We start from the raw sequence: 15215 nt of genomic DNA, 5'->3' as shown, positions 1-15215 counted from the left end.
TTTTTTCATAAGACATTCTAATGGGTGTGAAGTGGTATCTCTTTGATTTGCATTTCCCTAATGACATTGAGCTTCGTTTCATGCACTTATTGGCCAACTGTATAACTTCTTGGGAGAAGTGTCTATTCAAATCTTCTGCTTGCTTTTGAATTGGGTTTGTGTGTGTGTGTGTCTTTCTGTTGAGTTGTTAGAGTTCTTTACATACTCTGGATTTAAATCCCTTACCAAATACATGTTTTGCAAAAATTTTTTCCCAATTTGTGGGTTGTCTTTTCACTCTCTTGTTAGTGTCCTTTGATGGATAAAGTTTTAAATTTTGATGAAGTTCAACTGATCTATTTTTTCTTTTATTGTCTATGCTTTTGGTGTCATAACTCAAGAAATCATTGCCCAATCCAAGATCATGAAGATTTTCTAAGAGTTTTTATTTAGCTCTTAAATTTAGGTCTTTGATCACTTAAACTTAATTTTTGTATATAAGGTAAAAGTCCAACTTCATCCTTTTGATTGTGGTTATCCAGTTTTCCCAGCACAATTTGTTGAAAAGACTTGGCATCCCTGTTGAAAATTAATTGACCATATGTGTGAAGGTGTATTTCTGGGCTATTTTATTCCATTGGTCTATATGTCTGTCCTTATGCCAGTACCACACCATCTTGATTACTGTAGCTTTGTAGTAAAGCTTTGAAATCAGGAAGTGTGAGTCTTCCAATTCTGTCGTTTTGCTAAATTGTTTTGTTTTTTTTGAGGTCCCTTGAGATTTTTTTGGGGGGGCTGCATTGGGTCTTTGTTGCTGCGTGCAGCCTTTCTCTAGTTGCGGCAAGTGGGGGCTTCTCTTCGTTGCAGTGCATGGGCTTCTCATTGCGGTGGCTTCTCTTGTTGTGGAGCACAGGCTCTAGGCGCGCGGGCTTCAGTAGTTGCGGCACGCGGGCTTAGTTGCTCCACAGCATGTGGGATCTTCCTGGACCAGGGATTGAACCCATGTCCCCTGCATTGGCAGGCAGATTCTTAACCACTGTGCTATCAGGGAAGTCCTACTGAGATTCTTAATGAATTTTAAGATTAGCCTGTCAATTTCTACCAAAAGGGCAGCTAGAATTCTAATAGGAATTGCACTGGACCTATAGATCAATGTGGAGAGTACTGCCATCTTAACAATACTAAATCTTCCCAATCTATGACATGGAATATCTTTCCATTTATTTGGTTCTTTTTTAACTTCTTTCAGCAGCATTTTATTGTTTTCAGTGTACAAGTCTTTAGCCTCTTTGGTTAAATTTATTCCTAAATATTTTATTCTCTTTGATGCTATTATAAATGGAATTGTTTTCTTAATTTTATTTTTGGATTGTTCACTGCTAGTGTGTAGAAAGAATACAATTGAGTTTTGTAAAGTTTTGCATTTGATCTTGTATCCTGCAACTTTGCAGAACTCAACTATTGGTTCTAGTAGTGGTGGTTTTTTTAGTGGATTCCTTAGGATTTTCTACAAACAAGATCATGTCATATACAAATAGAGATAGTTTTACTTCTTCCTTTTCCTTGTGGGTGCTTTTTACTTCTTTTTCTTGCCTAATCGCTCTGGCTAGAACCTCATATGTTGAATAGAACCTATGTTGAATAGAAGTGGTGAGAGCAGACACCCTTGTCTTATTTCTGATGTTAGGTGGAAAGCTTTCAGTCTTTCACCATTGAGTATAATGTTAGCTGTGGGATTTTCATACATGGCATGGAACACCATTTCTACTTAAAAGAATGACTAATAGACAAAGTATGGTTACTCAGACTCAAATATTTGGCAGACAGTTTCTCCAAAATAAACAAAGTGACCTGTCACCTCAAGGAAAACAACTGATAGTTCTTGTTGTCAATGATAAAACTCAAGCTTTTAAGCGAAAATTAGAATTAAAAAAAAAAAGCCTATCCTCCACTATGAGCTTAACAGTTTCCAAATAAAACTTTTCTAATGATATTTAATTAATGAATGTGATTGTAGAATGATGTGTCAACACTTGAAAATCTACATAACCTAGTGAACCAATATTTTCCAAGTGACCAAGGTATGATGCTACAAAATCGTGCATGGGTAAAAGATTCATTCCAAATGCAAGACAGACCAATGAATGTTAATGTAACAAGGTATAAAATGTTCACTGAGGCAGTTTAAGAGATTTGCAAAAATGTAAAACTACTTATTTTTTAAAATATTTTCCAGGGAGTTCCCTAGTGGCCTAGTGGTTAGGATTCCAGGCTTTCATTGCCGTGGCCCAGGTTCAATCCCTCCTCGGGCAGCTAAGATCCTGCAAGCTGTGCGGCGTGGCCAAAAGGAAAAAAAAAAAGAATTGAAAAAAAATGTTTTCCATTAAAATGTCTTCACGTTTAAAAAAATGTTTTTATGTCAACATGTAATGGGCTTGTTACTGTTATTATTAAATGTTAATAGTTATTTTAAATATTTAAATATTTTTCAATTTCTCGGTTTTAATATTGAATATAGTAAATATTGATAGATATAACCCACATACATGAAAGTTCTTTGAGGTCCTCAGTGATTTACAGAGTGTAAAGGGGTCCTGAAACCAAAAAGCTTGAGGAGAAAACTGTATTAATTAACAAAAGCTCTACACAGCAAAGTAGATATTTGGTTTAAAGCAAACAAACAGTACTTTAGGCACTCATTCAGCCAACACCTACATTAGAATTTCAGCCAACCCCTACATTAGAATTTCTTAAGATCTTATTATCACATATTAACAAACCATAGTAACTTATGATTGACTGGTCTGCAAGCACTGTCATATTAGAGTTGTACAGGATGGTTCTGAGAACTAAATGTGACTTCTTCACCGTCATGAAACTTCACCTTCTCCATTTTAGCCCAGTTTTATAGCCTCTTAAGCTGGGAACTTAGGACTTTGTCTGACTAGGTTCACTGAACTCAACTGAATCTACCAATCATGTTACTACAAGAAATGGGAAGTTTTCCAGGATTGTCCTTGTGAATCCAAGCTGTCACCTAAGAGGTATCACATCTTTTTCTTCTTTTAAAAAATAATTTCGTTGATTATATATTAATTATAGAAAATTTAGAAAATACATAAACAGAAAGAAAATTTAAATTACCTCTAATTCCAGTACCTAGAAATAAGTACTGTTGATATTTTGGTATCATTCCTTCCAGGTTTTTTCTATATTTCTTACTTTTTACAAAAATGAGATCTTATTAGTTATACATACAATTCTGTGGTCTCTTTTCTTCTCCTTTATAGAAATATTATAGTCATCATGCTGTACATTATATCCCCAGGACTTATTCATCTTATAACTGGAAATTTGTACCTTTTGACACCTTCACCTATTTAATACATTGTTTGCCTATCATTAATCTTCATAGACAAAAAATTTTTAGTGTCTACATTGTACACAATATCTTCTCTTGTTTATGTAATTCATCTTACGTTGGACATTTAGGTTGTTTCTAGGTTTTGCCTTTCATATACAGCATCTAAATGAATGGCTTTGTAATTGTATTTTAACCCAAATCCCTTTTCTGTTCTTTCTGATAAACTTCTAAAAGTGGCACTATTGAGCAAAATTCTAAATCTTTCTATATAAATCACCCTCCAGACAGAAAGGCTAAACCAGTTTCATTCTACCACAACCAGGTATGAGAGTACTCACATTCCTATACCCTCCTTTTAAACACTAATTATAAGTAGATTTTTCCTTTTGTTGTGTTTGATTTTTCCCTTTTTTTTGCCAATTTTTCAGGTCAAAAGAAAATTATTTTATGACTAACAAATTGGACTGTTCTTTACTATTCATATTTGGTCTTTTATGCTTCTTCTTTCATGGATTATTTATTTCCTTTGCTAATTTTCTATTTAGACAGAATTTGGAGGGGGGGAAGGGAGGATACTTATTTATTTTTCTTTCCTTTTTTTTAAATTGAAGTGTAGTTGATTTACAAAGTTGTGTTAATTTCTGCTGTACAGCAAAGAGATTCAGTTATACATATACATACATTCTTTTTTATATTCTTTTCCATTATGGTTTATCACAGGATATTGAATATAGTTCCCTGTGCTATATAGTAGGACCTTGTTGTTTATCCATTCTACATATACTAGTTTGCATCTGCTAACCTCAAACTCCCACTCCATCCCTCCTCCACTCCCCTTCCCTTTGGCAACCACAGGTATGTTCTTTAAGTCTGTGAGTCTGTTTCTGTTTTGTAAATAAGTTCATTTGTATCATCTTTTTTAGATTCTGCATACCAGTGATATCATATGATATTTGTCTTTCTCTGACTTACTTCACTTAGTATGATCATCTCTAGGTCCATCCATGTTGCTGCAAATGGCATTATTTCATTCTTTTTTTATGGCTGAGTACTATTCAATTGTACATATATACACACACACACACACCACATCTTCTTTATCCATTCATCTGTCAGTGGACATTTAGGTTGCTTCCATGTCTTGGCTTTTGTGAATAGTGCTGCTATGAACATAGGAGTGCATGTATCTTTTTGAATTACAGTTTTGTCTAGATATATGCCCAGGAGTCGGATTGCTATTATCATATGGCAACTCTATTTTTAGTTTTTTGAGGAACCTCCATACTGTTTTCCGTAGTGGCTGCACCAACTTACATTTCCACCAACAGTACAGGAGGAAAAAAAAACAAACAAACAGTACAGGAGGGTTCCCCTTTTAGAGAGAATTTTTTGTTTTTGTTTTATTATTCCTTGCCTACTACTTTAATCTATTCTCTCCTTTCTTCCTTTGTTGTGCCTCCTTTTAAATCTGCTTTGCTGACTTCTCTCCCCCGCCAGATGATTTTTGCCCACTCTCATGGCTTTAAATACTATTCTTGAACATCACCAAATTTCTATCTCTATTCCAGACCTCTCCTTCTGAAGTCCAAACTCTAATATAGCCAACCAATTGCCTGCTTGACATATCACCTTAGATGGCTCATGAGAATATCTCAAACTTAAAGTTGTCCAAAATGGAGCTCTTAATTCCCCTCTCTCAATGTACTTCTCCCCACATTTGTACTCTGAATTCCCCATTTTAGTAACTGCCGCCACCAATTGACAGAGTTAATGACCACAAACCTACATCCTTGATTCTTCCCTGTCATCTTTTCTCACCCTTCTCTTGTCCAATCCACCAGCAATTCTTATTGAGTCTAGCTCCAGTCCACCTCTTATTGGTCCATTTTTCTTCCTTTCAACTTTTTCATCCTTAGTCTATACTACCTCATCTCTTACCTGGTATACAGCAGTAACCTTTTAACCTATCTCTCTACTTCCATCATTGCTACTTCCACAAGCCTAATCCATTTCCCACACAACAGCCAATACTATCACTGTAGAAGAAAACTCAGATCATGACTTTCCCCTGTTTTATACCTTTCCATGGCTTCCCATTACACCATCTATACACTGGCTCAAACCAGAAACCTATCCAATCCATTAGCAAATCATGTTATGCTAGCTTTAAAACACAGCAAGTTCTGTCCATTTCTTTCCATCTCTACTACCACCACTTTGTTTCAAGCCATCATCATCTCTCTCCTGAACCAAAAAGATACAGGAGCTTGGTGCTGCCCCTTTCCCAGTTGTAAGAAAGGCATTCCTGGGCTTCCCTGGTGGCGCAGTGGTTGGGAGTCCGCCTGCCGATGCAGGGGACATGGGTTCGTGCCCCGGTCCGGGAAGATCCCACATGCCGCGGAGCGGCTGGGCCCGTGAGCCATGGCCGCTGAGCCTGCACGTCCGGAGCCTGTGCTCCGCGACGGGAGGCCACAGCTGTGAGAGGCCCGCATACCGGAAAAAAAAAAAAAAATAGAAAGGCATTCCTAATGTAAGTGGGAATCTTTTCTCACCAAGCCCAAACTCCTCAACAAAAAGTTCTAAGCCACCATTATCTACCAATAGGATTTGGCACACTTGTTGAAACCTATTTTCAGGGTGCTAGGGAAAAACTATAGCAGTACAAATACTGCTGTTAGCTTGTGAATCACCACTCTTCCACTGGAGGATAATCTGGAAACCAAAAGAATACTAGTTCAGTGGTTATAGCTTGGAAACTAATGGAAAACGAGAGAACATAAGGTTATAAGCATCATGAGAGCTGTTTACTGCTCTATCACTGTTCTTAGAGCAGTGCCTACCACAGAGAAAATACTCACTACTATTTTTTCTTTAATGAATGGTTAGCACATAAGCTTTTAGTTATTTCTGAATTATTCCTGGCTGAATACAACAAAACCAAATTTTGACAATTTCAGTTTATAACTACCTCTAAAAAGACAACATAATTACAACAGAAAAGTTTAATCTTACTTCCAAAATGGATACAATAAGACAATGACAATTTAAAATGAACTGCACTGTATAATCCCATTCAGCTTCTACTATAACGTCCTGCGCTCTAACAAAAACAGGCGCAAAAACGAGAGTTAAAGATAAAAGGCAAGAAAGCAGCTTATGGTTTTGCTGAATTAATTTTTTATAAAGTCTAAGAAGAATGAGGGCAAATATCTTTAGAGAAGTTAATTTACCTAATATTTCTAGAGAATATTTAAGGGATTAGCTCCTCAACATCCAGTCTGGCAACAAGTTCCCTCATGTACATGGCTTTGGGGAAACAGATATGTTCCCCAAGCTATAGCAGGTTTGTTTAGAGATGACACCTTGCCCTCGCTGGACTAATCACAGCACTCAGCTTTTCTTTCCAGAGTTGACTGGTCCAGAGATAATCAATTGATCTATACCAAGCCCAAGTCAAAACTGGAACCAAGAGGTAGATGCTCTGCTACCGTAAGAAACCTGTAAGATGTAAATCTTGGGTGTAGCAGAGGCCAGATTTCCCCACAATTCAGACATTAATCTGCATTGAGAGAATGCAGTGTCCTGGTAGCATTTTCAACCATGGTTTCAGTTATTCCTGAGGCTTGCCTGCATTCTTGCCCTTAGTGCAACTCAAAATATTCACTTCTTCTAGAATATTACAAGTCTACAAATTTTCTCTCTCCCAAGAAGAAAAAGCAGGAACAAAGCATAAAAGGTCTATAACATTCTTTTGTGATAAAAAACAAAAACATTGAGCAAAAAAATAGAAACTTTCTCAACCTGATAAAGGGCATCTATGAAAATCCCACAGCTAACGTCATACTCAATGGTGAAAGGCTGAAAGCTTTCCTCCTAACATCAGGAACAAGACAAGGATGTCTGCTCTCACTACTTCTATTCAACATAGGTTCTATTCAACATATGAGGTTCCAGCCAGAGCGATTAGGCAAGAAAAAAAGCATCCACAAAGGAAAGGAAGAAGTAAAACTATCATCATTTGCATACAAATAGAGACCATGCAAACATGATCTTATTTACATAATATTCTAGGTAATCCACTAAAAAAAACGACTACGACTAGAACCAGTAGATGAGTTCTGCAAAGTTGCAGGATACAAGGTCAAATACAAAACTTCACAAAATTCAACTGTATTCTTCCCACACACCAGCAATGAACAATCCAAAAATGAAATTAAGAAAACAGTTCCATTTATAACAGCATCAGAAAGAATAAAAATATTTAGGAATAAATTTAACCAAAGAGGCAAAAGACTTATACACTGAAAACAATAAAATGCTGCTGAAAGAAATTAAAGAAGACCCAAATAAATGGAAAGACATTCCATGTTCATAGACTGGGAAGACTTAGTATTGTTAAGATGGCCGTACTCCCCACATTGATCTAGAGGTCCACTGCAACTCCTATTAGAATTCCAGCTGCCCTTTTGGTAGTAATTTTCAGGCTAATCCTAAAATTCATTAAGAATCTCAAGCGGGGGGCTTCCCTGGTGGCGCAGTGGTTGAGAGTCCGCCTACCGATGCAGGCGACACGGGTTCGTGTCCCGGTCCGGGAGGATCCCGCGTGCCGCGGAGCGGCTGGGCCCGTGAGCCATGGCCGCTGAGCTCGCGCGTCCGGAGACTGTGCTCCGCAGCGGGAGAGGCCACAACAGTGAGAGGCCTGCGTATCGCAAAAAAGGAAAAAAAAAAAAAAAAAAAAAAATGAGCAGAGGATTCAAACAGACATTTCTCCAAAGAACATACACAAATGGGCAATAAACATGTAAAGAGACTGCTCATTATGTTACTCATTAGGGAAATGAAAATCAAAACCACAAAGAGATATCTACTTCATACCCAGTAAGATGTCTATAACCAAAATAATAATAATAAGTATTGGTGAGAAGTTGGAACCCCCATACATTGCTCGGGGAATGTAAAATGGTGCAGCTGCAGTGGAAACAGTTTGGTGGTTCCTCAAAATGTTAACCATAGAATTACCATATGACTCAGTAATTCCAGTCCTAGGTATATACCCAATAGAACTGAAAACATAGAGCTTCACAAAAAATTGTACATAAATGTTCATAGCAGCATTATTAATAATAGTCAAAAGTGGAAACAACCCAAATGTCCATAATCAAAATGTCAATACAATAAAATATTATTTAGCCATAAAAAAGAAAGAAGTACTATTCTATGCTACAACATGGATGAACGTGAAAACATGCTACGTGAAAGAAGCCAGACAAAAAAGGCCACATGTTATATGATTCCACTTAAATGAAATGTCTAGAACAGGCAAATCCGCAGAGACGGAAAGTAAATATTAGTGATCACCAAAGGCTGGAGGGAAGCAGGAGTGGGTAAAGGGGAGTGACTGCTAATGAACATGGGGTTTCTTTTTGGGGTGACAGAAATGTTCTAGAATTATATAGTAGTGATGGTTGCACAACTTTGTGAACACACTAAAGACCACTAAATTATACACTTTACAAAGTAAATTTTATAGTATATGAATTATATCTCAATTTTTTAAACTGAATACAAAAAAAGCCTCCTAACAACCAAAATACAGATCGCAAAGATGGTACAGTAAAGCCATATATTTTCCTTTACTGGAAAAAAAAAAATGTATTCTCACCTCAAATTTATTTATTCTCACTTTATATATAATTTGTACAAACCTGGTTGTACGGTCAAAGCCTACAGTGGATTAAAAGCTTCATATTAGGGGAAATGAAATTGATACAGACAGACATACTGACAGTAAGGTTTTGTTAAAAAGGTGAAAGAACTTACAAGCATTGTGTGAAGCCATTTAGGAAGGGCAAATTGGTCTACGCATTTCATTAGGTTCTGGCAGTGCCAATGATAAACAGCCTGATACAACAATCTATACTTATGGTAATGAAAACAACAAAGATGATTAATATAATAAGAGCTAACCCACTTATCACTTGCAATGTGCCAATCACTGTTGTAAGTACCGAACATTTAGTTACTCATTAAACTCCCAACGATCCTACAAGGAAAGTAATACTATTATCTCATTTTACAGATGAAGAAACCGAAGAATCACACAGCTAAGTTAAGTGGAAAAGTTAAGATTCAAACTAAGGCAGTTGGCTTCAGAGTCCCTCCTCTTCTTAACCAGTAGACTATTCTGCCTCTCAGTGACGAACTGTGTCATTAAAAAAAAAAAAAAAAAAAAAAAAAGTCAAACAATGTTCAGTGTGCCTAAGAAGATTGAAAAATCTACAATTTTTATTCCACTATTTTAAAAAAAAAAAAAAAAACCTGTTCTATGGCAGCCTGTTATCTATAGGAGAAAGTCTTAAGGTCGAAAAACAGCTCTTTACAATCTGACTCCAACCCATATTTCCAGCTTATCTATCTCCCCTAATTCTAGCCAAACCAGACCGCTCACGTTCCTTAAACAAACAGAGCCTGCATTTTCATGCCACTGTGTTAAAAGCCTTTTCTTCACTTCTCTGCCTAGAAAATTCCTACTTACCCTTCAAAATCTAGCTCAAATAACACTTACTCTGCGCCACCTTCCCCGATGCCACTAGGTAAAACTGTGTTCATACAGCATTTTGTACATATCTCTATTAAAGTATTTATCACGTGACATCAGAATTGAATACTTAACTCTCCTTTTCACCGCCTAGAATTAGAACCTAGTACACTGTGGATAATAAATAAAATTTTTAAGTTTTGGTATGTAATAAAGTCCAAAATTATTTTTTTAATTCAGCAATACAAAATGACAAAAGTCATGAAATTTAAATAATTTAAATGGACAAAGTTCATTTTCACATAAATGAGATGTTACAAAGGTTCCTACAGATTGAATTCAGTTACCAGAAACCTTTTTAAGAAGAAAATACTAATACTCCGGACCAAACCTGAGTAATCTGTCCCAGTAAAGGTAACATGAATAATGATGTGGGTAAAATTTTAAGTGAGAGATGAAGGTTCCCAGAATCTAAGCCAACAGAGTCAAACGCTACAAGGATACCATTTAGTAAGTTACTGTTTGGCATGCTAACTGAATGCCCTCAGAAATTACTGTCCCTCCCAATTCAAGTCATTTCTCAAGTGTAAGTTACTCCCCAAAAATTATAATAGAATTTACATTTTATTACTTGTTCCAGATGAGTTAATATTTAATTCCAACTACACAAAACCAAACACAACTATACCATGGATACAATCAACCTGTTTCTCTCCCACTGCATAATATACGACAACCAAGCCAATAACATATGGGACAGTCAGTATAGTTTTTAGTATTTAATAAGTACAAAAGAATACCTATTGGTCCCTCAAATGTTTATTGAATTAACTGCATTTTGCCAATTCTATTTGAAAAGTATTCTATTCTATCCTATTTGAAAAGTTACTTTACCTATAAAGGAAATGTCATTTCACTTGGCTTTATTAAAAAAACAGTTATCCAAACTACTGGCTAATTTTTTTCCTATTATCCCATACTTATAACCTACCTAATATGCTACCAGCTTGGGCAAAACCCTCTTACTGTTTACTGCCAACCCCAACTTTTTTCTTTCAGACTCTCACCTATCCACAAACTTTCACGATCTTCAGGGCCTCTGAAAGACCTACTGCCTCCAACTCATCTTCATGACTGTAAGTCACTGACTTTTCAGAGGTAAACAAATAATCAGAGCTAGGGATGGATCAATACTCTCCAAGGTAACCTTTTATACAAAACACAGCTTTAAGTCAAATGTCAACTTTGCATTCTATTCTTGTTGACATAAAATTAAAAACAACTCAACTATTTCTATGTGTTACCTATTCGGGCAGTCACAGACCTGAATAAATATTTGTGTAGTATTCTCCATTACCTAGGCTGAGAATTCTCCTCATACATTCTTTCTTTCCCCTCCTTGAAGAGGCTTATGGTCTGCTTAGTTTTCTTCATCAAATTCTCCATGAACACCCTAAAATACTCATTTTCTCCAAGGGTCTCCATCTTCCCCTCATATCTTGACAAGATAGTGCGGAGATGCTGGTAGGTGTCTGGCAGCAGGTCTAAGATATAAGGTGGGCTATTCTTTAGCGCCAGCTTTGGGTTCTGACACAACCGCACCACCTGCAACAAATGGAAAAGAAGGGCTATTACTTGGAGGATCTTAAGGGCAATTTCCTTTTTTAAGTTTAGAAAATTATAAAATATGTGCTCTTTTGCGGAAATACGAAAAATGCACAAGAATACAAGAAATGATCCATAACCCACACACACACCCACAGGCAATCACTTTACATTTTTAGTAGTCTCCCTAGAGGGTGGGTTCTTAAAACCATATCTAACAGTTCAGACAACACATAGAAGACTAAACAATTGGGGTGGGGAAGACATCCACATACATGCCTAAAAAATGCTAGATGAAGCATGGCGAATTCCTCTGAAATGCATGGCTCACGCCACAGCAGAATAAAGAAAATTTCCAGGGGCAGAAATAAAGAACGTGGCTGCCCTGGGAGGTAAACCTGGTAACGTAGGAGCCTAGAGCTTTAACAACCACTAGGGGACAGGAGCACAGAGGCCTTGGAGCCAGCAAAGAGTTGAACTGAGACACCATTCCTTCCCATATAAATGCAGAACTCTCAGAATTTGCCTGGTTAATTCATTTTACCTTCTTTTACTTTCAACTTTTCTCAGTTCTTAGTTTTAAGTAGGTCTCTTTTAAAGAACATATAGTTAGACTTCTTTAATCCAATGTAACAATCTTTTTTTTTAACTGGTGAGTTTATATTTGTTGTAATGACTAATAATTTGTATTTATTCCTACCATCTTATTTAGTACTTTCCATTTATGTGGATTTTTGTGTGTCTGGAAGAGACATAAATTAGTGGGACAGAAAAGTCTAGAAATAGACCCACACATATATAGACCCTGGACACCACAAAGGAGTGATCTTCCCCAAAAACAGTAGTGGAACAATCCATATAGGAAAAAAAGAAAATCAAACTAAATCCTTACCTTACACTATGCAAAAAACAAAACAAAACAAAAAACCTAGATGGGCTCTAGACCTAAATGCGAAAGGCAAATAAAGTTTTAGAAGATAAGAAAACTATCTTTCATTACTTCATGATGGAGAAAAAATCCTTAAACAGGACCATAAAAAACATTAATAAAGGAAAATATTAATTAAATTCTACTATACTCTAAAAGAACTTCTAAGATACCACAAAAGAGTAAAAACACATGTACAAAATCAGTGAAGATCTTTACAATACGTATATATCCAGACATACATATCCAGAACATAAAGAACATCTACAAATCAGTAAGATAGGGACGATCTTCTTTTTTTTTTTTTGGCTACACCACGCAGCACACAGGATCTTAGTTCCCCGACCAGGTATCAAACCCATGCCCCCAGCAGTGGAAGCATGGAGTCCTAACCACTGGACCACCAGGGAATTCCCAAAAATGGACAAAAGACTTGAATAAAAACTTGACAAAAGAAGATATCCAAATAACCAATAAACATATGAAATGGTGCTTAATCTCACTGATCATTTTAATTTCATTAAAATGACAATTGTAAGCTCTCAATTAGATACTATCACTACACACACCAAATTGGCAATGCCAACCACTGGCAAGGAGCAAGGACCTTCAAATACTGCTGGTGGGAATCTAAACTAATAAAACCACCCTGGAAGATAGTTCGGCACTGTACGGTCAGGCTAAAGACTTATATGCCCTACAAACCTGCAGATCTCCGCCTGGAAAGGTATACTGGGATACACATACAAAAATGTGTAACAACTAACAACTGCAAACAACCCAGATGTCCATCAACAGTAGAGTGGATAAACTGTAGTATATTTATTAGCAACGATACACTACCATGTGGATGCTCCTCTCAAACAAAGTAGATCTAAAGAAACCAGAAACAAAATATATATATTAAAATTACATGTATATGACTACATTACTATTACAAAGATATCCCTCTAAACTATATTGATGCAATATGCATACATAGATGGTAAAAACATAAGTAACAGAAAGAAAATAATTTTCCTTTACTTGTAGCTGATATAACTGTCCATGAATAAAATGAAAGAACTGACAAAACATTAGAAACAAAACAGTTTAATAGGTTGCTGGATTCAAAACTGATATACCAAAATGGCATTCATAAAAATTTTATAAATAATTTTAAAATGTAATTTTAATTGCTGCCATTTTGAACGGCATAAATAAAAATTTAAGGCTCCTAGGAATATATCTAACAAAAAATGTGTAAGACTCTTATGAAGAAAACTACAAAACTTCACTGAAGAACATAAAAACAGAAATTAATGAAGAACCCTATCATGTTTAAGGAGACGTCAGTTCTCCCCCAAATTAATATATAAATGCAGTGCAATTCCTATCAAAATTCCAAAAAGATTTTTCATGGAACTTAACAAGGTGATCCCAAAACCCACAAGGAAGAAAAAGAGACCAAAACCAGCCAAGCCTATTTTGAAAAGTCACAAGGTAGGTGGTAGTTACCCAATGAGTTATCAAGACTTTTTAAAATCTTATAATTAAAATAGTGTGATGTTGACCAAAGACAGATAAATGGCCAAATGGAAAAGAAGAGAGCCCAAACAGAGACACGCATGTATGGAAATTCAGCATCGGAAGTGGCATTACAAATCAGTTCAAGAGGAATTCCCTGGATGTCCAGTGGTTAGGACTAGGTGGTTCCATTGCAGAGGGCACGGGTTCAATCCCTGGTAGAGGAACTAAGATCCCTCATGCCGTTCAGTGTGGCCAAAAAAAGAAAAAAGAAAAAAACACACACAAATCAGTTCAAGAGAAAAACTACTGGAAAACTGGTTATCCATATGGGAAAAAAAATTACATCCCTTACATGTTACATGAAAAGTAAATTTCAGATGAATTAAAGATCTTGTGTGGAGAAAAAACTTTAAAGCTTTTAGAAAAAAATTTGGAAAATATTTGTTGAACTTTATGATCTCAGAGAGGAAGTATTTCTTAAGACACAAAAGCAAATCATAACCATAAACAAAACAAAATGACAACCCACAGAATAGGAGAAAATATTTGCAAACAAAGCGACCGACAAGGGATTAATCTCCAAAATATACAAACAGCTCAAACAGCTCAATATCAAAAAAAACAAATGACCCAATCAAAAAATGAGCAGAAGATCTAAATAGACATTTCTCCAAAGACATATAAATGGCCAAAAAGCACATGAAAAGATGCTCAACATCACTATTAGAGAAATGCAAATCAAAACTACAAAGAGGTATCACCTCACACTGGTCAGAATGGCCATGATCAAAAAATCTACAAATAATAAGTGCTGGAGAGGGTGTGGAGAAAAAGGAATCTTTCCACACTGTTAGTGGGAATGTAAATTGGTACAACCATTATGGAGAACAGTATGGAGGTTCCTTAAAAAACTAAACACGGAAGTACCATATGATCCAGCAATCCCACTCCTGGGCATATATCTGGAGAAAAACATAATTTGAAAAGATACATGCACCCCAATGTTCACTACAGCACTATTTACAATAGCCAAGACATGGAAGCAACCTAAATGTCCATTGACAGAGGAGTGGATAAAGAAGATGTGGTACATATATACGATGGAATATTACTCAGCCATAAAAAAAGAACGAAATATGCCATTTGCAGCAACACGGATGAACCTAGAGATTATCATACTGAGTGAAGTAAGTCAGACAGAGAAAGACAAATATCATATGATATCACTTTTATGTGGAATCTAAAGGAATGGTACAAATGAACTTATTTACAAAACAGAAATAGAGTCACAG

At 36.2% G+C, this 15215-nt stretch overlaps 1 protein-coding gene across 3 annotated transcripts in view; it reads right to left on the bottom strand.

Moving 5' to 3' along the window:
* Positions 1 to 15215, bottom strand: part of CBL (Cbl proto-oncogene) — an 88287-nt gene that overhangs the window by 55871 nt on the left and 17201 nt on the right. Inside the window, exons 1-2 of one of the 3 annotated variants that reach the window (XM_089915690.1) lie at positions 13120 to 13249; positions 11239 to 11486 (exon numbers count right to left, since the gene is read on the bottom strand). In XM_089915690.1, coding sequence (XP_089771816.1) covers positions 11239 to 11366 — 128 coding nt within the window. In that variant the 5' untranslated portion in view covers positions 11367 to 11486; positions 13120 to 13249. Of the gene's footprint in view, positions 1 to 7900; positions 8043 to 11238; positions 11487 to 13119; positions 13250 to 15215 lie in introns of those variants that run through there. The other 2 variants (XM_089915688.1, XM_022560422.3) reach the window with 2 other exon arrangements.

The sequence above is a fragment of the Delphinapterus leucas genome, chromosome 7 (genome assembly GCF_059928025.1).
Source record: "Delphinapterus leucas isolate spDelLeu-1000000601 "Yukka" chromosome 7, BTC_Dleu_Yukka2, whole genome shotgun sequence".
Lineage (NCBI taxonomy): Eukaryota > Metazoa > Chordata > Mammalia > Artiodactyla > Monodontidae > Delphinapterus > Delphinapterus leucas.
This window is presented reverse-complemented; position numbering and strand designations above follow the sequence as displayed.